The 25,596-nt window shown below is 53.5% G+C and overlaps 1 protein-coding gene across 2 annotated transcripts in view; it reads right to left on the bottom strand.

Moving 5' to 3' along the window:
- NFIX (nuclear factor I X) overlaps window positions 1-25,319 on the bottom strand; it is a 101,921-nt gene extending 76,602 nt beyond the window's left edge. The window contains exon 1 of one of the 2 annotated variants that reach the window (XM_053582241.1): window positions 24,924-25,319. In XM_053582241.1, the coding sequence (XP_053438216.1) occupies window positions 24,924-24,950 (27 nt within the window). In that variant the 5' untranslated portion in view covers window positions 24,951-25,319. Of the gene's footprint in view, window positions 1-24,751; window positions 24,776-24,923 lie in introns of those variants that run through there. The other variant, XM_053582244.1, reaches the window with a different exon arrangement.
- Window positions 25,320-25,596: the final 277 nt, after the last annotated feature.

Genomic DNA, 25,596 nt, shown 5'->3' with positions numbered 1-25,596 from the left:
ATCTGATTCTGCTAGAAGCCCCATCCCTACAGCTGCACTCTCCCAAGGCAGAGCTCAGAGCTCAGCTTGGGGTAGGGTGTGGATGGGAGGTCACTGCTCACGGAGCTCCTTTCTTCCCCAACTGAAACCCTGTGCTCAATGCCTTTATGTTCAGCAGAAAAGTTCCTGAAAGAGCGCCTGGGGTGTGCCAAAACAAAATATCCAGCCCTGGGCTGGCACTAAACCCTGACAATGGGAGAGAGGCTGCCTAACACCTGGGACCCCAGTCTGTGCCCTGAACACTCTATCTCTAGTGAAGTGAGCTCAAGGCTGATGCCCCTGCCCCACCCCAAGATAAACAGTTATAGGTGGGAGTGAAGGAGTCAGGTGCCTCTTAGGATAGGCTTCTTAGGGTGGTGTTCAATAATTCACATCATGTTAATAACCATCTTCAGTCCAATCAACCAAAGATGTTAGCTTGGTGACACATACCAAAAACCAGCCTCTCTACCCTGAGGAAACAATTTTACTTCTAAAGTCAAGGTGAGGCCATAAAAACTACAAGTGAGTTTATATTTGGCATGAGGATGTCTTTCTGGTATTCTAATTTATACTAACTATTAGACACTGAATAAAAAATGGCCCACATGAGTCTCCTGGAGAGTTCAGGCATGTTCCGTTTCAGACCACATTGGCAGGTGAAGAAAGTGCATGGGCTGAATCCGAATGTGGTGGTACAACTGGGTCAGGGATGGGGGCGGATGGGAGAGCAGCAGTCCCACGGCCCAGGAGGTGACAGATGGAAGGATCCACATAGAAGTTAAGGAAATAGGCCAAGATGCTTGATTCAGTCCTGGAGGGAGGGCGGTCAAAGGTTGATTGAGTGGCAGAGAGATCTGACAGAGAAGGCAATAGGGAACTGAGGAGTGAAGCCTCAGGGACCCAAGTGCTTCCTCAAGGCTTTCTTAACAAGAGAAGCAACAGGCCCTTCCCAGGGGAGAAACTGGAAGGGAGAACAATCGTCAATTGTCCTTCTCCTGCCTGTGGACATAACCTTGAAGGTGGGCAGAGGATTCTCAGGCAATACTTTACTTTCTCTTTACCCTGTTCCCAGCAGGGGCTGCTGGCTCCCAGCAAAGAGGCTGTGGTAACCAGTGGCCTGGGTATTCTGAATACTTGATAAGGGGAAGGAGAAAGTCTCAACTCTATCTCTCTCTTCCCCCATGGGCACACACTGAGAACTGCTTTGGTTCCATTAGAAACATTTCAGCACACCTCCCTCCATCCCCTGACTCCTGCAGCCACTGGTAGTGGCCCAGATGCCCCCTCAAGGGCCCTAGACAAAAGGAGACTGTCCCCCTTTTATTAAGAGAGTTGAGACTCTAGTAGTAAGATTACCTGTCCCCAGCCCAACCTCCTTCCATTCTCCCCTCCAGCCCCTTGGGCGGGTGAAAGATCAGACTGCTCTTCACTCTGCACTGAGCACCAGAGCCAAGACCAAAAAAAAAAAAAAAACCCTCAGATGATTCAAGGCTTCTCCAGCTTTGAGTCGCTGGCAAGTTCAAGGGTTTAGGCAATGGAGTGACCAAGGGGACATAAAAGAGAGGGGAGGTGGAAGAGGGGAAAGAAAGGAGGAAAGAGAATGAGAGAAAAAACAACCGAGGGAAAAGAGGAAAAAGGAAGCCAGTGATCCTGGTAAGACTGAGTTAAAAAAAAAAAAATAAGGCAAGGGGGAACAATAAGGAGGAGGCAGGAAAAATTGGGGGAAAAGTCATTTTCCCCATTTGAGAATAAAATTCAGAAGCCAGAAATAAGTCTTTTAAAATCCACATGGGTTTTGGTTGCTGGAAAAGAATTTATTGCCTTTGTAGAAGAAAGACCTTTCTCTTTCATTGCTGAATATATAGAATTTGGAAAAAAACAGCAACAGTTTTCACGGAAACATTTCTAAAATAAATACCCATACTAGTTTCAGCCATCACTAGGAGAAATGTGCCCCCAGGGGAAAAAAAAGACTGAGCAGGCCACAGAGAATGAGAAATAGAAAGAAGGTGAAAGGAAAAGAGAAAACAGCCAAACCTGGAGAGGGAGTGCCAAGCTGGGCCTAAAGCTGCAAAGACAACAATGGAGAGGACGAGGAGGATAGAGCAGAGAAGGAAAAATAACCAAGGATAAAAGACACAAAAAGGCCCTGAGAGAGGACTGGGAAACAGAAAAAGAATAACTTGCTAAGGAAAATTACCACTTCCACGCGAGACGGTAAAATGTGTGCTTTTCAAAAACTCTACACAACACAGTCCAGTCGACTCATTGAGGCTCCAGCCCACTGAGGCCTTGTGGATTATTTGAGAGAAAATAAGAAAACACGTATAGCACCTCATCACGTACACGGTATTACAAATTCTTCAAGGAAATAAAATAATCTTCCCAGTCTGACATAGGTTTTGCAACCAGCCGACACTTACCGCTACTTACCACTAATAAAACATCTAGAAGCACTAATAAGTTGTATCTTTTAATACAGGGTCACTGTTACGAAGTATCTTTATCTTAAAATCCTGTTTGTCCATATCCTGCTGCCTTTAAGGTTCAAATTTATTCTTTCAGATCCTAGACACAGAGGCCCAGGCTGATTTGGGTAACTATATACAGTCAGCGTAAATAACTGAAAAAACTTAATAGAAATTACCAGATATTCCAGTATCCACTACTGCTTATCTACAGCCTGGGTGAGAAAGGATGCAGGAAATAAAAAAGGCCACAAATAGAGCCCCAATTAATTTGCCCAGTTGCTGGCATTTTATAATTCACCCTTGGTCTGAACCGTAAGAACTGACTTCATGTCCCCAAGATCTCTCATCATGTCCCACAGATCGCTGCTTCATGGAAGGCCACACACAAGAAGCCAGTGGCCAGACTCACGGGCAGAGATGGGACGGGACTGCAGATAGGATCGTGGCACCAAGGGAAGGGGTCCGGCTGCTTATCCTGGAGGAAAATAGGGCCTCATCTCTCTGTGGGGCCAGCGGAAAGGGGCTCTGCTGCCAGAGCAAAATCATCCAAGAGTCTGGAAACGCCAGGAATGGAAACCGGAAAATGCACTTTGCGAGGAATCTCAGATAATTTGGACAAAGCGGGTTTTTGGCTGACTTGGGCCTGTTTTCTTCCGCTCAGGAAAGGTGGCCTATGCTTCCTAGCAGTGTCTTTCCAGGGTCCTCACACTGGCTGAATGGATTCACCCCACACCCTGGTGCTGGATCTAGGATGGGGTCTTCCTCACAGCCAGGTCCAGGCCACTCTCCTGTATCCCCCTTCCCTTCCTTTTCTCCTGACTACAAACCGGAGCGGGATCTGTGGCCTGGGATCTGGCCAACAGGCAGCCTCATTCTGGTTCCAAATACTCCCCTGCTCCAGGCACATCTCCCTCATCCTCTTGGCACTGAATAAAATAGGGTAGGGATGGAGATATTGGGGGAGACAATCCATTCTCTCTAGGGTGACTAGAAATTGTTTAGTTTCCGCTCATTCTCTACGGGAAATGGGAAACAAAACCCCTAGTCTTTAATTCATTATTTAGTTTGAAACTTCCTTGTGTTACCAAATAGAAGTAAAAAAAAAAAAAATCCAAGAGGGCCAAAGCTTTCCTCCAGCTTGCAGGTTTCATGGACAGGACCCTCTAAGGGTGCAGGACAGATGACCACTGAAGACTCTGAGGGGCAAAGGCAGAGCCTCACTCACCTAGTTCACTGGGAAATATCACTTCACAGTGGCTAACAGCCCAAGAAGAGGAAAGAATCACCCCACAGGCCAGCTTCACAACTTTCTCTGAAGAAGCAAAAAACTGACAAAAGGCAAGGGAAAGAGAGACCAGTTAAGATGAGGTCTATGCCCAGCACAATGCAAGAATATCTGGAGGGCAAGAGAGAAAGCCAGAGCAAACAGTAAAATGTTGAAAACTCACCCTATACCTCCCCCAAGCAAATCCCCTCCTTTGGGGGGCTCAGGAAATAGAAAGATGACAAAACCCAAAACACTGTGACCTTTCCAGCCCTTCTGCAAGGGCTCCTTCAACATTAGTCCAGATACCCACTTCTAGTTTTGCTGGTTCTATATCCCCTGAAACTGGAGACAGAAATGGAAACAGCCCAAGGTTTTTCCTAGCCCCCTGCCCAAATGCCTGGCCTGTACTCCAGGCACCCTCATCACTGAGGGAACTTCTTTCTTACAGTTACTGCAGCACAGGCACTGCCCAGAGCCCCAAAATGTAAGATTTTAGGAGTGGAAGGAGGTCATTTTTCAATCTCTGAAAATCCTTCGCTCCCCCAACTATTTTATTATCAGGATCATTGCCAGGGAAACCCAAGAATCCTCATTTTCCTGCTGTCTGGCCTCCGCAGAAGCTGGCACAGGGTGCCTGGAGGAGCTCGGACTGTGCCCACCCCTCAGCCAGCCGTGCTCCATCCCTCCCAGCTCCCTTTCTTTCTCACCCTCTCTCCCCCTCTGCGTCCTCCAGCTCCAACACAAACTGTTTGCACGGGAAGTCTCCCTCTATGACCCGATTCAGCACACACAAGAGAAAACTGTGGGCGACAGACCCAACGTCCTAACGAACTTGAGTTAATTAATGCTAAGGAAGAAAAGAGGAGCCCTCGCTCTGTTGAATCACGGTTCACTAGCCCTTTCAGTTTGCTGTGGGTGGAGGAAAAAAAAGAGAGGCTTTTTGGTTCAAATATTTTTGGGGGGCGAAGAGAAAACAAAAACACCGCAGAAGGGCCATGGAGGGCGAAGCTGTCAGTACCTGCCCGGAGGAGCAGAGGCAAAAGGACTGAGCCGGCAAAGGCAGTAAAGGCGTCCTCCCCTGAGCTTCTGGCCTGAGCTGTTCTGAGAAGACAGAGAAGGAGGAAGAAAAGGAAGGGATTATCAACGGCTCTTGGGCCTGTTAGAATAAATCACTCTAAAAACTATACTGTCAGACTGTAAGATACCTTTTTTAAAAGCCCAAACTCAACAACAGAATTTGAACAGAGCTGTGGAAATGTTTTATCAGTGCAGAAAACTGAAGTATGGATGGCAGGCGTACAAAAAATTTAAGTGTTCAGAAAAAAAAAGAAGGGGTGGCAATTGGGGGGCAGAGAAAACAGCTACAATTTTGCTTTCCAGATGTTGACAGCAAAATGTAATTGGCAAGTAACTTACTTCCTACCAAGTATTATCATTTGGTCCTGAGATGTTAAAATCCTACATGTAAGCCTAAGTCTGCAGGTAGTTTCCAGGAGGTTCACATGTGTGAACTGGACGGGTCAGGATGCCTGTGGACAACCAGTCCAGTCATCTTTTTTATCAGCTTGCTAATTTTTACAAGTTCTCCCACCATTCCTAGTGAGGAGGACTGAGCAAAGCAGGCTGGAGGACATTTTTATTTAAATTTTTATTATTATTTTGTAAAGCCCAGTCTGGCTTCTTCTTTATCTTTGAAGCCGGAGCTTCCTTTTTTGTAAAAAAATAAATAAACTTTTTAACTGAAGCCAGGCATGTATAAAAAGAAGAGTGCACACATTGTAAGTATGCTGCTTGATACATTTTCACAAAGTGAACACACCCATGTAACTCCACCCAGATTAAGAAATAAACATTTTCAGCATCACTGAACAGGCCTTAAAATTTTAAACTATGGAGTTCTCATAATGTATATGGCTTAGACTTGGCTCCTGCTCATATCAGTAGCATCAAATATGAACACCTCTGTGTATATACATGTTATAGTGTATGCTGCGTTATTCATGCGACCACAAAAACGTGTGGCAAATAGTAGCCCCACTCATCCTCACTGCTACAGAGGGTTTCTGTGTGTGTGTGTGTGTATGTGTGTGTGTGTGTGTGTTTCTCTCTTTTCTCTCTTCTTTCTCTCTGTGTCTGCCTAAATCTGATCCCATCAACAGGGCAACCAACTGTGCAGCGGGTTTAGCAGACTATCAGGGCATGTGTGGGGCACAAACGGGACCCACCAAGCTGAAAGCCAAACAGCCTTAGTGACTAAGGGGAGAAGAGGCCCCTCCTCTCGTTCTGCCTGCACCACCAGCAGGGACTGGGATTTGGGGGGGACTCAGCATGCAGGTCTTGAGGGAAAGTGACCACAGAGCCAGGAGTTCCTGAAGAGAGAACAGGCACCCATCAGGGCATGCTGCTTTCAACCCTGTCCTTAAAAGCCCTTCAGGAAGGTGAGAAGAAAGGGATGGAATGGAGAGAAGGGAGCAGAAAGAGTGATCAGGCAGCAGGAGGCTGAGCCTAGGGTCCTCAAGCAGGACTGGGGCTGCCTGCCGAGGGAGGGAGAACCCTGCCTCTGTCTACCCCCTCCTTGGCTCTAGCCCCAGCTGGTTCCCCCTTCACTTTCACTAGCACTAAATTTACTTTATAATTTTAAAATTAAATTTTAAAAAAAGCAGGAAAGAGAAAGCACTAAAGGCAAAATACCTCCCACAATATCTCTCCAAGGAGGGGGAAAAAGTTTCTGCTTATGTAAAAAGACGAATGCAAGGGATCACTGAAAAGTCTAAGCACGAAATAAGAGGAAAATAAAAGAGAAACACATTTAATTAAAAACACCTGAAGCAAATAATTCCCTTTGCAATTCCAAGGCACTGCACAGCCACTGGGCAGAAGCCCATACCCTCATTTCTTGCCACTTTTCTTTTTCCTTTCTCACGGGCAGAAAGGTCTTTCCTGAACAGTTCAGAAGCCACTTTTCCATCCAGGTGGTACACCTACACCTGGGGGGAAGGCCTGTAGCAGCCACTTCTCCTACCAACAGCCCAGAGCAAACCTCTGCAGCATCGATAAAGAGTCCCTTCCCCAATTCCTACCTCTTTCCAGGCCATCCCCAGCTAATGGGCCTGGACCCTGCTCTTCTGCCCCAAACCCAGGACATGTGGGCAGTGGCACAGGCACTGCCCTGGGGCTGGATGCCAGGCCCAGCCCAGGTGGGCAGCTCTCTCCCCTACCAACAGCAAGGGGCTACCAACGCGGGCTCTCCACAACCGCATTTTCTTTTCCAAGTGCATATGCGCTAGGAAGAAAGAACTGTTCAGCTAAATTTACAATATGACAAGGGATCCAAGAAATCTGATCTGTCTGAGCAGGCGATCTTTAGAAATATTTGATCCTATTGTGGGGAGAGCAGGTACCAGAGTAAGAGGTGAGGCTGCTTCCTCACACCCGGGTTTGACTCTCCCACCACCCGAGCAGCCAGAGAAACACGCCCTCGGCTGGCATGGGGTACCAGAGCCCGGCTTCTTTCTTCTTTTCTTTCTTTTTTGAACGGGCTCTAGAGCAAACCAGGCAGTGGGTCAGGGCCCAGAGGCGGGGGAGGGAAGAGGAGCGGGTTGGTTGTCTCCAACTCGGGAAGAGGAACGGCAGCCGCAAGTTTCCCGGCTTGTGCCAGTTAGGGGATTTGCGAATCCGACCGGAGCGGAGAGAGAGCGGCGGGTGAGGAAAAAAAGCTCGCATTAAAACTAACCAGCTCTGCCGAAAAGCGTGCTTTTGTCCTTAAACAAGACAATGCGAGTGGAGAGGAGAGAAGAGAGACAAGTTATTTCTCACTCTTTAATTATTCCAATGCTTAGCATTATTATTTTTTAACCACACACATTAGCCAGTGATATATTCTAACCCTCAACTACACTGGTATTTTTCTCTGATTACATACTTTGCTGTGGCAAACCCGGGCTCCGACGACAGAGGCAGCGCAGAAGAGGGCTCCAAAATAAGACAATTTTATTAAAATCATAATAATTCCTTGCATTTCCATAGTGTCTTTTCTGCAGCACAGATCCCAGATGCCCCTTGCCGAGGTCTACTAGGGAATCCAGGGACTGCAACTTAGGCTGAGAGCAGGAGAGGCTAGCAAGCTCTGGGGAGCGTCACCGGTATGTATTTTTCTTTCCCTTTTTAACAGCCTATTTCTACAGTTCAGCCACGTCTCACAGCTTTATATTTTTAAGTAATAAAACTCTTTTAAATTAAAAAAATGTTTTTAGAAAAGAAGGAAAAGACCCGAATTGTAAGGGAAAAAATGGAGCTAAGAGTGGTCTGGGAGCTTGGGGAGGGGAGTGATGCTGGAATGGGCCACGCCTGGGTGCAGGGGGCATGCAAAGCATAGGGTCAGCCACCGCCCCAGGTCATCCTCCTCCCCCCGAATCCGGGTGCAGCTGGGGCAGGCTGAGCCGTGTGCAAGTGGAAAAGGAAAAGAACCTAACACAATCAGAGCACATTTTAAGTAATTCAGGTGATGAGAAGTCGGGTTTATGACCGACCTGCTTCCGAAGGGTCTGGAGGCCCCTGGGCATTTTATGTCTGAGTGCTGCGTGCTGCTCTGGCTCCAGAGGGGGCTTGGAGGACTTCAGCCTGACACCAGCTTCCTCCTCTGACAGGTTAAATCGGCCTGCTGGTTTGCGGTGCAGGGATTTACCCCCACACACACACATTTTTATCCTCCCCTCCAGGAAGTGCGGGGCAAAAGGGCTCGTAGCAATGGTAAGGAGGACTTAATGCCCTAAATTCAAAAAGTCAGCCCCAAGAGCAGTGTTGATCATGAAGGACCTGGGGTAAATTTTGAAAAGATTTTTAGAGGCTGCAGCAACTCCTGCGGCCTGAAGGCAGAAGAGAGGGAAAGGGAAACCCATTTTCTGCCACTTAGTTACATTTCTACCCCTGCTTGATGGAGGCCAAACACCCCAAAACTCTGCCAACCCAAGAAACAAACAAAAATCTCCCCTGGTAAATTTCCCTGCTCCCTAGTCCTAAACAGGAGGCAGCTTGGGGGTAGATGCCCAGCCTCCAACTCAAGACCTGAGGCCTAAAGGTGGCATCATGGAGAAGAGACCCTTTTCAAAGTGGAGTACTGCCCTAAAACTGTATGTGGATTTAGGGGGCAGTAAACCCCAAACTCTCTCAAAAAGCCAAAGAATAACAGCAATCATCAACATCACACTCATATACAAAGATCTCTCATGCATTATCCTCTGTTGGCTGTTAGGACAGGTGTACCAGGAGGGAAACTGAGGCAAAGGTGGCCCTGAGCCCCGCGTCTGGGGCCAAACCAAACTTGAGGCAAAAATGCCAACATCTGTTCCCCTTCTGACAGCAGTCTTTGAAGCTGCAAAAGGCCCACTACCTTGAATGAAAACCCCAATATAGGCATGGGGTCACTTTGGGGGGGGGGGCTGCTGTGAGGAGTAAGGCCTTCCTGTGCAAAGCAGAGCCAGGACACTCCTGAGACCCACACAGAAAAGGATCTACTGTGGCCAGGAGGGATCATTTGGGGACCTCTGGCAGCACAAAGGGTCCAAGGCTTCACCTAGGCTTCTAGTTTTCTCCTCACCTGTCTATGTACTGAGAATTTCCCACTCAACACATAGAGGGGTTCTGGAGCCACCTGGGTGAGCACCACAGGCCCTTCCCACCTCTGTGCCCTTGAAGCACCACTTCCCTCCTTTTCCTACCAGGAATGTCCCAAGCACCTCAGGTTGGCCTTTGCACACAACCCCCTCAAGGCTCCTGGCCCCTATTGCTCCAGGGTTTTGGACTTCTCCTCCCACCCCTGCAGTGCACAGTGCAAGTGATGTTGACTGTTGACGGTCAGCATCCAGTTTTTCTGGCGTGGAAAGCACACAACCTACCTAGTGCCTGGGACCAAGGGAGGCCTCTTCACTCACTCACACCCACACAAGCCCCACTCCTACCCCAGAGTTTCAGCAGATCTGGGAAATGCCAGGCTACAATGAAAGAAGCCCACCCAGGGGCTAACCCAAGGGGTTGTCTCTGCTAGAATATCCACCTACATGGTACACATGGGGCCTGGGGGAGGAGGTCGGGTTCAGGCAGATTTAAGAGCTAGATGAGCTCCTCCCGTGGGGGACCTGGAGGAGAGAGGATGGAGAGTCTTTCTTCTCAAAGCGCTATGGTTGGGTAGTAGGTGTCTGGGGGGTCTTGGGACACCCCCCTACTTCTGCTCAGCCATGCACTTCTATTTTAAGACTTCTCCCACCCCTCCAAAACCCACCCACACTGGCTACTCATGGACCACAGTAGCCAGCATGCGCAGGGAGGCAGTGAGCTCATCTCCTAGCCAGGGGCGCATCTGAAGGGAAGGCCAGAAGGGCTAGTAGCACACACGCGGCCCCAGCGGCCAAGCTGGATTCAGGACAAGTGGAAGTTTTGCCTGAGGTGTGTGTGGGGGGGGGCATTAAATGGCCTCTTTGTGAAGAACTGTGGCCGTCACTCAGGGTTAATTTAAGCAGCAACAGCAAACACACACCAAAAAGCAACGTCTCGCCGTGCCGCTGCCGCCGCCGCCGCCGCCGCCGCTACCGCCCGCCGGCACCCACCCCCGTCGCAGTTGTGTTTCTTGTGTTTTGGGGGCTGCGGGTGATTGGGCTTTTGGCGACAGGCAATGTAGTCTGTCCAGTCCTTTTGGGAAAGGGGTCCCTTGTCTTTAAGAACGTGGGATGTCCACAGGGGAGAGTGGGAGGGCTGCTGCTTCCTCGCCCCACTTCCCTGCCTGTCGAAATGGTTTTTGCAGGTTTGGGACTGAAGCCTAGTGGGGGTGGTGAAACGTACAAACGTGGACCGAGAAGAAAGGGGGGGAAACAGTTCTTACATATAAAAGTATATACAAAGGTACAAATTTTGAATTTAATTATATCACATGCAGGGGCACCACTGGACAGCAGCAGTTCGAGAGATCTCACCTGTGCCCCAGGGACATTTGGGGAGGCAGGTGTTTCTGGAGAAATGGGAATTAGGCCTCCTTTCCCAACCCCCTCCCCCAACAACCTGAATTTGGTTCTGGAGCCAGGTGCCCTGGGCCGCCTGGCAGGTGTGTGGCTCACGTGAAACTCTCATGCGCAGGCTGGGGAGGTGTGTGTCCGCGTGGGCCTGGAGGCACGTGCGTGGGCACCAGATGCTCCCGCAGGCTCAGGGACCTGCTGGAGCCTGGGACCCGCCCCCCATGAAGGCGCTGGGCAGTAGGTGTACTGAGAATCCCCATTCAGCAGAGCAGAGGAATAGATGCACGTGTTGGAGACCCCCATCAGGTCCCAAATAGGAGCATGTTTATGTGCTGGACAGTCTTGTTGGGGTGTCAGGACTGGAAGTGCATATAAGCTTTCAGTGTTTGGGATCCCTGGTTCAGGGACACCACTGGACAACACCGTGCTCAGGACCTAGAGCCGGTGTAGAGCGACAGTGCAGGAGTGTGAATGTCCTTCTGGGGTGTCAGAGATGGGCATGGCATGTGCTTGCCAGGGTCCCCATTGGAACTGCAGGGCAGGGGTGTGTGCTTGTGTTTGCAAGCAACTTAGGAGTGGCCACCATTGCCTGGATCTGGCCCCTGTGTGGACCATGGGGGAGGGGCCTGCATGGGGGTCCAAGGCGGGTTGTTGTTGGAGACCTGTTGGTTTTAGCCCAGGCAACTAAGGGGAAAGCCCCAGGGAGCAGGTGGTGGGGGACAAAGAAGGAGAATGCAAGAGGAGGCTAGCTGTAGAGGAGGAAGCTCCCTGGAACACAAAGGGCCCTGGGGGAATAAGGTTGCCCCCCTCCCCACCACACTGGGGCCTGGCCTGGGTCTGGAAGCCCCAGAGCCCATAGCAACCATTCTACCCATGTAGACAGGACAGGGACAGTAGCACAAGTCCTAAGTCTTCTCTTCTCTGCCTCCCAGGACCCCTGGCCTCATCCTACCACACCAAATCACTTGTAGGACCATGGGCTGCTGCCACCATTAGCCATCCCCAGCCTTCACGACCATCACTACCCACGCAGCAGACACTCAAACCTGGTGCCCACTGCGCATGTAGTCACCCCTCAGATGGTGGATTATGGCTTGATTTTCCCCACCCAAGAGCAAATGATTTGAGCACCTATAATCAGCAGGGCTGGCAGGCCCTTTCCTGTGTCTTGGCCTGGCTGCTTCAAACTTCAATTATGCCCACTTGGGGAATGGGAAGGGCATTCCCAGGGAAATGACTAGAAGGAGGAGCCTGAGGTGGACGGGAGCAGGTTGAAAAGGTGGAATGACCTGTTAAAGCCTTGCTTGCCCCTGAGGACCTGGCTGAATAATTCCTGACCATTCTGCTTCCAGCCCCATGACCTTGGGACTTGATCTTACGGCCTTTGTTTCCTCATCTGTAAAACAGGTTACTCATACCCGCCTCTCATTGGGAAGGTCACAGGAGGTCACGTATGCCCACCCCAGCCCCCACTCTCCACCCACCCGCTGCCCAGGCATAATTGCTCTGGAGCCGGTAGCTGTTATTTTTATTGTGAGGAATCTATGGCTGTGACAAGCTGTGACGCTTGGTGTGATCGCGTGAGGCTGGCTGTGTGTGCGACTGTGCTGCTCTGTGTGTGTGTGCGTGTGTGTGACAGGTTGTGTGTTAGACTGTGCGTGGACGACAGATTGTGCCGGTGTGCGGCGGTGCTTGTGACAGGCTGTCACTGCGCGACAGACTGCGGGTGGCGGGGTGTTGCGGGCGATGACTGTGAGTGGAGATGAGGCAGTGTGTGGGACTGGGATGGGGGACCCCCACAAACCTACCTCCGTTGGGGTCTGGCTGATAGGATGGGGAGGCTCTCTAATGTCCCCTCGGGCCTTGGTGTTTCCAGTGAGTTCATTAGTCCCTGCTTGTTTGCAAAGCTTAGAGGTGACAGGTTAGAGGACCCTGTCACAGAGCCTGTTGTGCACATACTGTGTCAGCTTAAGGGCCCCCAGCTTCTTTCTGGGGTTTAGGGGCTCCTAGAAAAGTCATCAGGGAGCTCAGGGTGTGAGGGATCTCAGGCCTGGCTGGCTTCAGCAAGGAATGCACACCTGTCCTGTTTCCCACACTTTCCCTGAGCTCTAGGCTAGGGCAGGGCTGGTAGAGATCCGGAGAAGGAAGAGGGGTTTGGGGAAAGATCAAGAAAATCTGGGAGAAAGGGGGAAGAAACTGAGAAAAACAGAGAGAAGCGAAAGAGGAAAGAGAGAGGGAGTGAGAGACAAAAGTCAGCACGGGCCCAGATCTGCCTGGGACCTCTAGTCAGGGTGGACACATACCAGGTTTATAGGGGAAATGCCCACCAGCACTTAGTGGCATTGCTTGTACACCAGGCCCTATGCTCAGAGACCACTTTCAGGGAGGCAACCCTTCCAAAGGATAAGAAACCCCAGGCTTAGCCAAAAAGCATCTGGACAATTCCAAACCAGGTGTCCTAACCAGTGTGGGATTCCACTTCCTACACCATCCAGGCCCACAGCTTCCCTCTATGGTTAGGGGAAAACTGAGGCTGGAAGGATCTATCCAAGCATCACCTCGAGCCCTACAGGATCCCAAGCCTGAGAGTCGTGTGCTTTCTCTAACATGGTAAAACCTCACAAGCTAGAAGAATCCCAGGGCTCATGGGTTGGGGGCAACACCCTGTGACACCCCACCCGCCTCCATGGCGTGCCGATACGTGTGTGTCGCATGTGTTGTGGATGCTGTGCCCATGGACATCCTGCAGCTGCCTCTGGTATGCAGGCCACAGCATGATGTGTGTGTCCCTCCACTGATGCAGGCCTATGTGGGTCTTCTCTGTGTGTCTGTGTGTCCATTCAGGGCCAGCCCCTACCACAGATAGGGGAGAGGCATCAAAGCACCCCTCCCACCCCCCCGAAAGTGTGTCTTTGATACTTGCAGCCTCGGCAGCGAAAAACAAGTTTCCACAGGGCCGCCTTGGGTTGAGGCCAGGCCGTCCTCAAATAACATTTGAAGTTACTTAGCAAACTTTGTTTAGTGCCGAGAGAGGCGCGGGCAGTAGGCTTGGTGGGGGGGGAGGGCAGTAAACCGGTTCCTCCGAAGTCCCTTGCCCCTCTGGGGGCACAAGCGCCCTACGTAGTAGGGCTTGGCTCCCTCACCCCAGCTCTGGAAAGGGGACGCAGGAGTCTTGGAACCCTAGGAGGGAAACTTGGGGAGGAAGTTCAGGGATCCCCACTGGATGAAGCCTTGCTTTTGCCAATCCAGGGCCTGGGCTTGGGCACAGATGCCCACCCTGGTTTCCTGGTGGCCTACAGGCCAACTCCAGTCCCCACGGTTAGTCAGAAATAGTAGGGTGGCCAGTTTTGCTGCATTCTAGCCCTGCCAACCTTGAGGCAAAACGAAAAGAGCCAGGTTGAACAGGGCTGGCTTAGAGCTTGTGCCCCCAGCCCCAGAAACATACACAAGCACCAAGAAAGGCCCTAATGCCCACATACCCAGTACCCACCCAAACTCCCATTTCCAGGTCCCAATCCCAGACAGCGAAGAAGGCCTGAGAGCCAGTGATAGCAGCAGGTTTGGAAGTGAGAATGGCGCCTATAAGGGCGGGGGGGGGGGGAGGAGATGCCAAAAATGGTGAGCCATTATAGGCAAGCAAGCAAGAGAGGGAGGCAGGGAGGGAGCAAGTGGGGAAAATGGAAGCCAGGCAGGCAGGTAGGCATCCTCACTGAGCTCTGGGTTGCAAAGGGGCAGCGTCAGGAAATGCACACAGGCTGGGCCCTTTCAGGACTTGGGCATGGGGGATGAGCCTTAGGTGGCATGAGACAGGCAGGGGGCCCGGAGACTCCACCCCCACCCCAAGCTTCAAAATGGAGATTGGCAGCAGCAGCCGCTCAGCTCTGCCCGGGCATGGGGTGGGGGTGGCGGGAAGGCAAGGCGCCAAACCAAATGCCACCAGGCTGGGCACGATAGTTGCCAGCCTGAGGTGCCGACCCCACCAGTCCCCTGGCCCAGAGCCCTGGAGCCAGGAGCCTGGAGCTTTGGGGGCAGAGAGAGTCTGATCCTGGTGGGAGTTCAGGGACACAGCAGGCAAAGCCAGGTCCCCCCCAAGCTGTGGGCAGGTCCCCAAGACCCTGTAAAGATGGTGCAGCCTGGTACTGCCAGGGTGACAGGCTGGGGTAAAAATAAACTGGGCCCGCCCTGGGGGAGCTAATTCGAGGGGCCCAGGTGGAAATGCCACTCTGGGCCACCAGCTGCCCCCATCCCATCCCCCAGCTCAGAGCAGCAGGATTGAGAATGCCCATTGCCCGTCAAGACCTGGTTTTGCTACAGGAAAAGCCTCAGCCATCTTGTCCTCAGGTCTTGGGCGGGCACCATACGGCATATCCACAAGTATGGATAATGGACAACCTCGGGATGCAGCAACAACAGGCCATGCATTCTGGCAAATGGTGGGCAAGACCATGCTAACCCCCCATCCTTGACCTCTAGACTTCCCTTTTGAGAGGAAATGGAGCACACAGGCTGCACTTGAGCTGTAGCAGGGCACCACCGAATATCAGCACCTCACCATGAGGATTCCCTGACCACCTCTGCTCAAACTGCAGCTGCCCAGAACTCCCAGAACCCTGCCTGCTGTCTTTCCTCCACAGCACCTAGTGCTGTCTTAGGGACTGGACACTCCCTTGTTTATCAGATTCGGTGCCTGCCTTCCCACAGGGGCTGGCACCTTTGCTAGTTTTGCTCCATGCTGAGCCCCCAGGGCCTAAAACAGGGCCTGGCACCCATGAGGTGCTTGGTAAATATTTGTTGAAGGAATGCACAGGCCCCTGGCTGCACCCCCAGCATGTGGGCTCCGGCTGGGTGCCCAGAAAAGTGTGGGAGAGGACATCCAGCCCTCCTGGAGTAAGGGCATGAAGCCTGGCCACTGGGGGTATAGCGGGGATAAGACCACCATTCACCCTTATTCTGAGCCCCAGACAGAAGATCCAAAGGTCAGAGTGTTGGGCTGACAGCTGGGTCATGCTTCAAATGCGGATGTGGAGGCAGGGGGGTGAGCAGGCCAGCTCTGAAATTTGGAAAAGTCCAGAGAACGAGCTGCGATTCTGTCCCATCGGCAGGATTTAGGATGGTGGTGATCATAGAAGGGGGTCAGGCTCCACCTAGCCCTCGTCCTTAGCACTGACTACGCCTTCTCTGGGTGTAGGTTTTTGGTCTATAAAATCAAGCACTTCAAATCAAGCACAGTTTTAAAGCACTTCCTGTGAATCAGCTCCTCAGAATCACAATCTCGCTTCCTAGATGCAGAAATTGAGTCCCAGAGAGGTTAAGTGACTTGCCCAAAGTCACACAGCTAGCAAGTGACAGAGTCAGGATTCGAACACAAGAAGCTGGCTCCAAAGGCTCCACTCTCCTATCAGCTCCTGCCTCAGGAACACAAGGACACAAGAGCTGGGAAGGCACTTTGCAGAGGGCAGGACAGCAAATGCCTGTTATCCATTAGCCATCACTATGATTTTAAGGACAAATGTTCATTTTACTATTCTCCCATCTCCCTCTACTGTTCTGCTGACCTTCTTTCTTCTCTCTTTCTGATCTTCGTCCAGAGTCAGAAATGGGGAGTTAAAGGCCAAAGGACTAGTGAGACAGCCCCACAGAGGATATGAGTCTCAGAGTTTAACTTCATCACCATCCCTTGTCTTCATGGCTGCCAGGAGCAGGATGGTGGGGTCCCTTAGCCATTGCATCCAGGGGTGTCCTGGCCAGGGGTGGGCATGGAGCATCCTAGGCTTATCTGCACTCTAGGCATCAACAGACCAGGACAGAGATTTGGGGCTCCCAATTCTATCTGGACAGGTTACAGTGATTATCGCTGCTGCTCAAAGACAGCCAGCAGGGTTGGCAGGCAGGTCTCAGGCACCATTTCAAACCATGGCCAGGTGTGGCACAGGTGTGCATGCATGTGTGGGTGTGACTCTTGTCCCTATGTGCTAGGGTAACACAGGACTCTGTTCATGACACGACACTTATCCCTGGGTTTTGGGGGGAAGAGCGGCACACGTGACAATGCCTAGGTCCTGGTGAATGAAACTGTGTGTGACACTGGGTCAGCTGCCTCTTGTCTGAGTGTGATAATGTGTGTGTGTGTATGATGGGTGTGAAGGGTTAGCTATGCTCATGTGTGTTACAGTGCGTCAGAATATGTGGGACAAGGTTTCCACTAGTTTTTTGTTTTTCTTAAGAGACAGGGTCTCCCTCTGTCTCTCCTGCTGGGGTACAGTGGTGTCATCATAGTTCACTGCAATCTTCAATTCCTGGATTCAAGCAATCCTTCTACCTCAGCCTCCCTAATGGCTGGGACTGCAGGTATGCTAGCAGACTCAGCTAATTTTTAAAATTTTTTTGTAGAGACAGGGTCTTATTATGTTGCCCAAGCTGGTCTCAAACTTAGCCTCAGACAATCCTCCTCCCTTGGCTTCCTAAAGCACTGGGATTACAGGCATGAGCCATTATGTCCAGCCCCATCCTGGGCACTACTGACATTTGGACTACTGAATCATTCTCTGTGGCAGGCAGAGGGGGTCCTATGCATTGCAGGGTACTGACCGGCATCTCTGGCCAACCCCCACCTCTGACCTGCCCCAGTGAGCAACATCACTCTTGGCAGCACTGGGTTAAGGCATATCTGTGTGTCTGAGAGTGTGTTGCACACATGTGCTCATGTGTGTTCCCGGCGTCTGGTGGTATGTGTGAGGGTATGGGTGCTCATGTGAGACTTTTGGGTGTCTGACCTATTATCCAGTGTATGTGCCGTGTTTTTCAAAGTGTCTGTGGGTTCCACATACTCCTGTGCTTTTGATGGTGGTAGTAGTGCTTGTGTTTATGCTATGCGTTTCACAGCAGGTGACCGTGAGATTGTGTGTGTGCCATGTGTCTGCGTTATGCATGTGTAATGCTGCATCGATGTCTTCAGGTGTGGCCAAGACCCCCTAGGTGTCTGTGTATGAGGGCAGGCTTCTTTGTGTGGGGACGCTTGTGTCTTGTTGAGGGAGGTGCAGTGTGCCAGTGTGATTCTTTGTGCCCGCATATGCCAGTGAGAGCATGTGACTTTGTGTGAGATGGACCAGGAATAAACCCCCCACCCCCCAGATGATTTGACTGAAGCTGATATTTGGACCGAACCACCTGGATGCTTTGGCCCCTGGCCCCAGCCCTCAGCTCCTGCCTGCTGTGGACTAAAAGGCATGTGGGTGGTGAGGGGGAGGTCAGGTGCACCTCTTTGCCACCCCTTCCTCCAGCCTGGCTCCTGCAGAGTCAGGTGGGGACAGACAGACCCCCGCTCTTGTCCCATCTGTGCCAGGAAGGCTGGCACCAAGCTTTGGTTGAGGGGGCAGGGTCCTCTGCAGTGGTGATGGGTACTGCCCCCTGCCTGTGCTGGCCACCACCCCAGCTCCCTCAGGGTGGGGCCCAGTGGGGGAAGAGCTCCCCGGCTTCTGATTGGCTGCACAGCGCCGCAGTGCCCGCTGCCCGCCTCCCCTTCCCGGCTGGCGCAGCCACATTGGTAGTGGTGGCAAACGCAACTCAGAGTTCTGGGCACAGCTGCGCCTCACAGAGGCCTGCCAGCCCAACCAGAAGCCAGACACCCCAGCTCCATGCCCCTGACCCCTCCCTACCCGTCTGCCTGCCCAGTGGGCAGCATGGTCACCCTGCCCACTGCCCCCCTCTGGCCACCAGGCCCTGTCCACACTGTCCCCTTGCCCACTGGCCCTGTGCCCCCCTGGCCAAGCCATCTTGTGGGGGTCAGGCCCCCGCACGAGGCCACTCCCTCCCTCAGAGGGGCTCCTCGGAAAGGGGGAGACAGCAAGAAAGGGGATGGGGGTGGGGAGCTAGCCCTTCTTCCTTTAGTGAACGCGCCCAGAGCTGGAGCCAAAAATTGAGGAGGAGAGATATTCAGACAGAGCCAAGATGCGTTTGGCAGGAGGAGAGAGAGAGGGAGAAAGAGAGCGGGAGGAGGGGAGGAGAGAGGGAGAAGAGAGAGAGAGAGAGAAAGGGGGAAAGAAAGCGGGGGGGCCTCAGTTTCCAAATTGGTGCCCTCAGAGGCTTGGAGGGACAGTGGGTGGCTCAGGGGTGTGGGACCCAGGGCAGGCCTGACTGTAGACGCAGTGGGGACAGTGTGCTGAGGCCCACAGAGACAGCCAGACACCCAGCTGGCCAAGCTAGAACGGACACAGGCAGAAGCCAAGATCAATGCCCACCAGGCAGACAGAGGGGGGCCTGTGGGCAGCCCAAACACACACACCCGCACCTTGCTGCCGCACAACAGGCTTCTGTCCACCCCAGGCCAGGGGCACAGGCGGAGCCCCCAGGCAAGGCCACAGTGGCCACTCGACCTCGTGGGCAGGGATGAAGAGGCCAGCCTGCTCCCAGCCACTCGCCTGGCTGCCGTAGTGGGCATTGTACATGGTGCCATGGAGAAGGCCCCGTGGGGTAAGACACACAATTATAGTGACCAGGACAAGCCCAGGACACACAATGATCTGGCGAAGGGTAACACCCAGAGACACATACGTGCACTAACACATACACAGACACAGGTTGACACAGAAAGGCCAACACATGTGAATCTCACCAATATGTTCCTTGTAGTGACGTACAGACACGAACCCACTGCCACAGATGTGATGTGCACATCACAGGGACACTGTCACCCCAGATACAAAGTACAGAGACAAAGATAGTGACAGGTATGCCGAAACCCATTGATGCACACAGTGATGTGCCACAACAGTGCCACAACACAAAAGATGGCATCAGACATAGTGACATGCATGGTGACACACTCCCCAGCGCCCCTGCCACCAAATACACAAGAGACAGAGTGCTGACGACCCATGGAGTCACACACAGGTAGTACCTGGTGCCGGACAACATGGAGACGTGTAGAAAGGGATCCATGCAGACATATGGCCACACAGATACCTGCAGGGGTATGGTGGCTCTGAGGCCTGACACAACAATTAATGCATGGGTGAATTTAGGAGAACCCAGATAGCTGCTCACAGCTGTGCCCCTGCCCTCTGCCCCCACATACAGGGCTTTGAGGGCAGGAAAGTGAAGACATTTCCTCTTTTCCCAACCCCAGCCAGGAGCAAGGTAGACAGATGACCCATCCTCAGCACTGTGTTGGAGAACAGGGCAGTTACCTAGCCTCCCCTGCCTTCTTTGGTCCAGCTAGAGGAAGAAGCTAGACCCTAAATTCAAGCTTTACGAGCAGGGGATAGGATCTCTATGGGCACATGTGGAGGCTGGTATTAAGACTGATTACCAGGAGATTTCACTGGCAGCCATGGGGCCACGACTGCACACCCAGCTCCTGCACCCACCCACAATACCCCTTGATCCATCCAGCCCAGTGCCCACACAGGGACCCACATGTGCATCCTGTCCCCCGGGTATATCCAGGTGACAAGGCAGGCACAGATGCAGAAACAGCTCTGACGCTTTAGGAACATCTATCTCTGAAGTCACCATCAACACACAGCCAGTCTCCAGGTTCTGCCCCACTCACATTTGGATACACATATGCACACATACTGATGTACCAGGACTCAGAGACCCCAAGAAGGATACCTGGTCCTATGGGACAGTACAGGCCTTGTCTCTCCCCTCCCACCCCATCCTACCCCATTCCATCATCATCTATCCCTACCTGGAAGCCCTGCCACCATCTGCTTGGCCTACAAGACCCCACCCAAGGGAAAGGAGCCAAGCCATTAGCTAGCCCACATCCTTCCAGATTCTCCTCTTGCTGCCTCCTCCAGGCAGTCCACTTGAATTTCTACTCCTCAGAAGCATCCTTCTCTCAGCTGGGACAGTCCAGGAGGATGATAACCAAAATTACAATAACTACCATTTCTCATATACGCATTATACGTTATACCAGATACTATTCTGAAATCACAGCCCAAGAGATAGACACCAGTGGTGCCCATTTTACAGACCAGGAAAATCCTGTGCTGTGAGCCACAGGATTAGAAGAGGCACAGCCACAGCTCAAACCCAGCACTGTCTTATGGCAAATCCTCGCCCTTGACCTCAGCTTGAACAGCCTCTGTCTGGGAGCCCTAAAGGCTACCCAAAACATTCCAGTCCCCAGCAGAGCCGTGGGCTCCGAGCTCAGCCTGGCCTGGCATCAAGACATCTCCTGAAGTCCCAATCCAGCCCCAACTGTGGCCTATCCAATCCTGGCTTATGCCCACACAACCCCCAGCCCAGCAGTGGGCATGAGGTGGGCAGAGCCAGAGCTGGAGAGAAAATGCACCATTAAAAGGGAGCACCAGGCTGGTGCAGGGACAGAGGGATGACCACAGTGACCCAGAAGAAAGCAGGCATCTGGGAGGAGCCTGGCTCCCTGGAAGGAGTTTAGGTAGGAGACTGTGCAGAGAAAAGAGCACACAAACATTCTACTGTTTACGTGGCAGGGTCAACATGGGTAGAAGTGTGTCTAAGGGTGAGTGTATCTGCGTGCATGCCTATGTATGTCTGTGTGTGTTTTACCAAATGCTGCATGTTTGTGTGTCACTGAGGAGGGAACACGCATTTGTGCATGCACATATGTGTGTATATATGTACGTATGTTTGAGAAAGTGTCCACAGGGTGCCCATAGTTCAATGGTTAGAGTGCCGGCCACATGCTCCGGGGCTGGTGGGTTCAAACCCAGCCCAGGACCTGCTAAAAAAAAAAATAGTGGGGTGTTATGGCAGGTGCCTGTAGCCCAGCTACTCGTGAGACTGAGGCAAGAGAACCTCTTTAGCCCAAGAGTTGGAGGTTGCTGTGAGCTATGATGCTATGGCACTCTACCAAGGGTAACAAAATGAAACTCTGTCTCAATAAAAAAAAAAAAGAGAGAGAGAGAGAAAGGGTCCATGTACACACCTGGACAAACCAACAGCACTGCATCTCTGTATGAAGGAATATGTGCATCCATCTATCTGTCCTTGGGTCTGTGTGCACATATGTGTGAGTGAACCCACATTTGAGTCTGCCTGTGTCCAAGTGTGTATTGACGGCATCTTGAGTCTAGGAGGTGTCGCTTTCTCCATAAGCCTAAGTTGACATTTTAGTCTGTCTCAAAGGGTGTGTGTGCATTGATGTGTGTGTTAGGGTGGTGGTGAACTCAGGTCCATGGTTTCCTATGTCCCTATGTGTGTCAATGGCCTCATGTCTGGGAGGTATTACTGTGTCTCTGAGCCAACATCAACGCACGTGTCCCTTCTCAAGGGCTGCACGTATGTTAAGGTGTGTATGTTGTAGTAGATGAACACAATTCCATGGTTTACTGTGCCATAGATCCGTGGGTCCATCGATGGTCATGTGTCTGGACATTCCTGTGAGCAGTGGTGCTGGTATGTCCATGTGTCCATATCCCAGTAATGTATCTGTTTGTTGAAGGGAGTCTCCATCTGTCTACCCCACCCCACTTCCCCGGCCTGGGACTCAGGCCTGTGGCTGCAGTGGGCTTGAGAGGCTCCAGTAGCCACCCGGCCCAGACGCCCTGGATCTCCACACTTTTTCTAGAAGGAGATTCCACCCCCCTTGCTCTTCCCCCTCACCCACAGTGCCTTTCCCCGGCCAGGGCCCTGCTGCTCCAAGCTCATTCCTGCTCAATCATTTATTGACTTTAAAATCGAAGCCAATTCTGGTTTGAAAAAAAGAAAAAGGAGAGAGAGCAGTGGGCCAGAGAGAGAGAGTCTGAGACGCCAGGGGAGGGGGGAGCAGATATGGGGCCAGAGCCAGAGTCAGAGACAGGGATAGTCAGAGATACATAGGAGCACAGAGACAGAAAAAGAGAGACAGAAAAGGGTCAAAACCAAGCCAGAAATAGAGAGAAACAGAGACAGAGAAAGAGACAGCGAATGAAAGAGGTTGTCAGAAAAAGAGACCAGCCGGGCAAGCTATAGGAGAAAGATTTGTAAAACCAGAGATGTGGCTATTGGGAAGCGGCAAGAAAGACCCTGCTGACCACCTGACAGCAACCACCTGCCCAGAGCTGAGGTGTTTCCCTGCCCACCATGCAGGGCTGGCAGTCTGGCAAGACTGTGCCCACTCCCCTCCGCAGCCACCCTGGCACATTTGAACTGTTGTAGCCCGGAACTGCAGCTCACATCTACCTGAGCCCTTACTCCCTTCTGAGATATCACAGAGCCAAGCTCTGCAGCCATCATCTTGGTCTGGGGGCCACTCCACCCTCTTCCTAGTCTTGTCACCAGTATACTGGCTGGCATTTTCTCTCCCAGGGTGCTGTGAAATCCGAAGGTCAGGTGTTCCACTCATGCCACGGGGAGCAGGCCCAGATGTCTGGAGTGCTTGGTATGATAGCTTGGTGGGCAAGGGGCACCTAGATCATGGGATCTAGGGCCCCAAACACTGGCCACGCACACCAGCCAAACGTGGCCTCAAAGATAGCCATAGCTCAGAGCCAGCCCAGTAGACAGGGTCATCGTACAGAGGTCCAACATGGTCATGGAGCTGGAGGCACAAATATGGGGTCATAGTGCCTGCTCACACCTCCATACATACAACAATATGTCCACGTGCCTGTGTATCAATGAGGACACTTTCTACAGGAAAATCCACTCCCTGGGCCACACGCACAGCCATGCCACACAGGCCTGCCCACAACTGACCCACAGAGGCCACATGCAGACTTTAGACTGACTTGTACACACATACACCTGTGTATATGAGAAAGTAGTGTGGACACAGCTGACACACAATGGACAAATCCTCTTGCCCTTCGACCACCTGCATGCTCCAAGCACACCCCAATCTGAATAGCAGCTGTATCCACCACGTGGACTCCCATTCTAAGCTGTGGACACACTTGGCACATGGGTGGCAGGGTTCAGGCTGGGAAGGGGAACAATCAGGGCCTGCAGCAGAGAACCCCCCATGCAGGCCTGGTTGTCATGCAGGGCTAAGCAAGCCCCAGGTGTCCCCTTTACCAAGACTGTGTTACCAACTGTGGCCTATCCCTGCAGGTAGCACTGCCAGGGCCACTGTGGGATTCTGGGCAGCTCCTACGCCCTCTAAGAATCTCAGACCATGGCCCACAGAGAGTGGGGTGGAAGAACAGGCATCCTTCTGGTCTTTGTCGCTGCAGCGTGCTGTGCAGGGAACTTCGCTGGAGGCGGGACAGCTCTAACGGAGCACCAAGGTCGGCGCTGTTGTGCCCGCGGCTGACCCCACAGCGTGTCCGCAGCAGGATTCGCAATGTCCACAGCTGCCTCACGCCCCTCCTGCCTCCGGGTGGCAGGACAGGATTCCCCAGGCCTGACGGGTCGACTCTGCAGCAGCCCGGGTCGCTGTGGCCAGAAAGTTTGCGTCGAGAAAAGTTTGTTGGGTCCCGCAACTGCAATGTCCGGGGTCGGAGCGGCGCGGCCCGGGCTGGCAGCGCGCCGGCCCCTCTCACCCCTCCCCTGCCCCTCGGAAATTTGGGAGCCCCGCCATTTTCTTAGCCCCGCTCCCATGTGAGGCCTGAACAAAGACTTTGGGGAGACGCCCGCGCGGCTCAGCCCGCCCTAGGCACCCCGGCAGCACATAAGGGTCGCCGCCACTCACGCCGGCGACTGCCACTCTCAGGAACCGCTGCGCCCGCCCCGAGGAGTACCGCGGGACCCAATGTCCCCTATGTGTCCTCGGGACCACCTTCCTGCCACTCTGTCACCTCGCAAACACTGCCAGCGGCCACGCTGCCCTGGTGCTCGCTACAGTCACCCACTGGTCGGCCAGAGTCTCACTGTCCACCGCACCCCAGGCGAGCGCGCGCGCGCGCGCGCGCGGACACACACACACACACACACACACACACACACACACACACACACACACACACACACACTCGCAATCTCATTCCCGCCTGCGCTCCAGGGGCAGCGCCACGACGCAGCTAGCCACCCCCGGATTCCCCACCAGGAGTCCACCGGGTGGCCAGGGTAGCACTCACACGGTGACGGCCCCACGCGTCCCTGGACTCCCCGCCGCACAGCTTGCACCCCTCGGCGGCCAGCGGGCTCACTCCCTCTGACCGCCGCGTGCCCCCTCCGCCCGCCCGCGCCGCCGGCCGGCCTCCCGCGCCCGCTCCCCTCCCCCGGTCGCGCGGGGGCGGCGGCCGGTACCTGGGTGAGGCAGTACGGGGAGTACATAGCTGGGCGTCCGGGCGGGAGCGCGGCGGCTGGCCGCGGCGAGGGGAGGCCCGGCAGGCGGCGGCCGCGCTCGGGCTCGAGCTCCGGCTCGGCTGCTCCGGCCTCCGCCGCGCTGCGCCCGCCCGGCCCACGGCCCCGCGCTCGGCCCGGCGCCTCTCCGCGCTCGCCGCTCGCAGGCTAGGCCCCGCCGAATCCCGGCTGCCGCCGCCGCAGCTCTCGCCACTGCCTCTCGCGTCCGCCGCCGCCGTCGCCGCCGCCGCCGCTGCAGCCGCCGCGCGTCTACTCCATGCCGCCGCCGCTCGGCTGGCCACCCTCGCCCGCTGCCGCCGCCGCAGCCGCCGCGCTGTGAAAGTGAAAGTTTAGACAAAGTTTGGAAGCGGCGCACTCCGGGGAGAGGGAGCGGGCGGGCGGCGCGGGCGGGAGGAGGGGCGCGGGGAGGGACAGGCAGGGCGGGGGAGCGGCGTCCGGCGCACACACGCACACACATGCACACACACTCACACGTGAACGCACGCACACGCGCGCGCGCGGGGGCGCACACCGACACGGCCGCCCTGACACGTGCTGGCCCGCGTTCCAACGCAGACACACGCTGACATGCGGCGAAGCTCGGACCCCCCTCGTGTCACGCATGGCCACGCGTTCC

This window comes from Nycticebus coucang, chromosome 3 (assembly GCF_027406575.1).
Source record: "Nycticebus coucang isolate mNycCou1 chromosome 3, mNycCou1.pri, whole genome shotgun sequence".
Classification (NCBI taxonomy): domain Eukaryota; kingdom Metazoa; phylum Chordata; class Mammalia; order Primates; family Lorisidae; genus Nycticebus; species Nycticebus coucang.
Note: the sequence above shows the minus strand (reverse complement) of the source record. Positions and strands in the feature narration are given on the sequence as shown.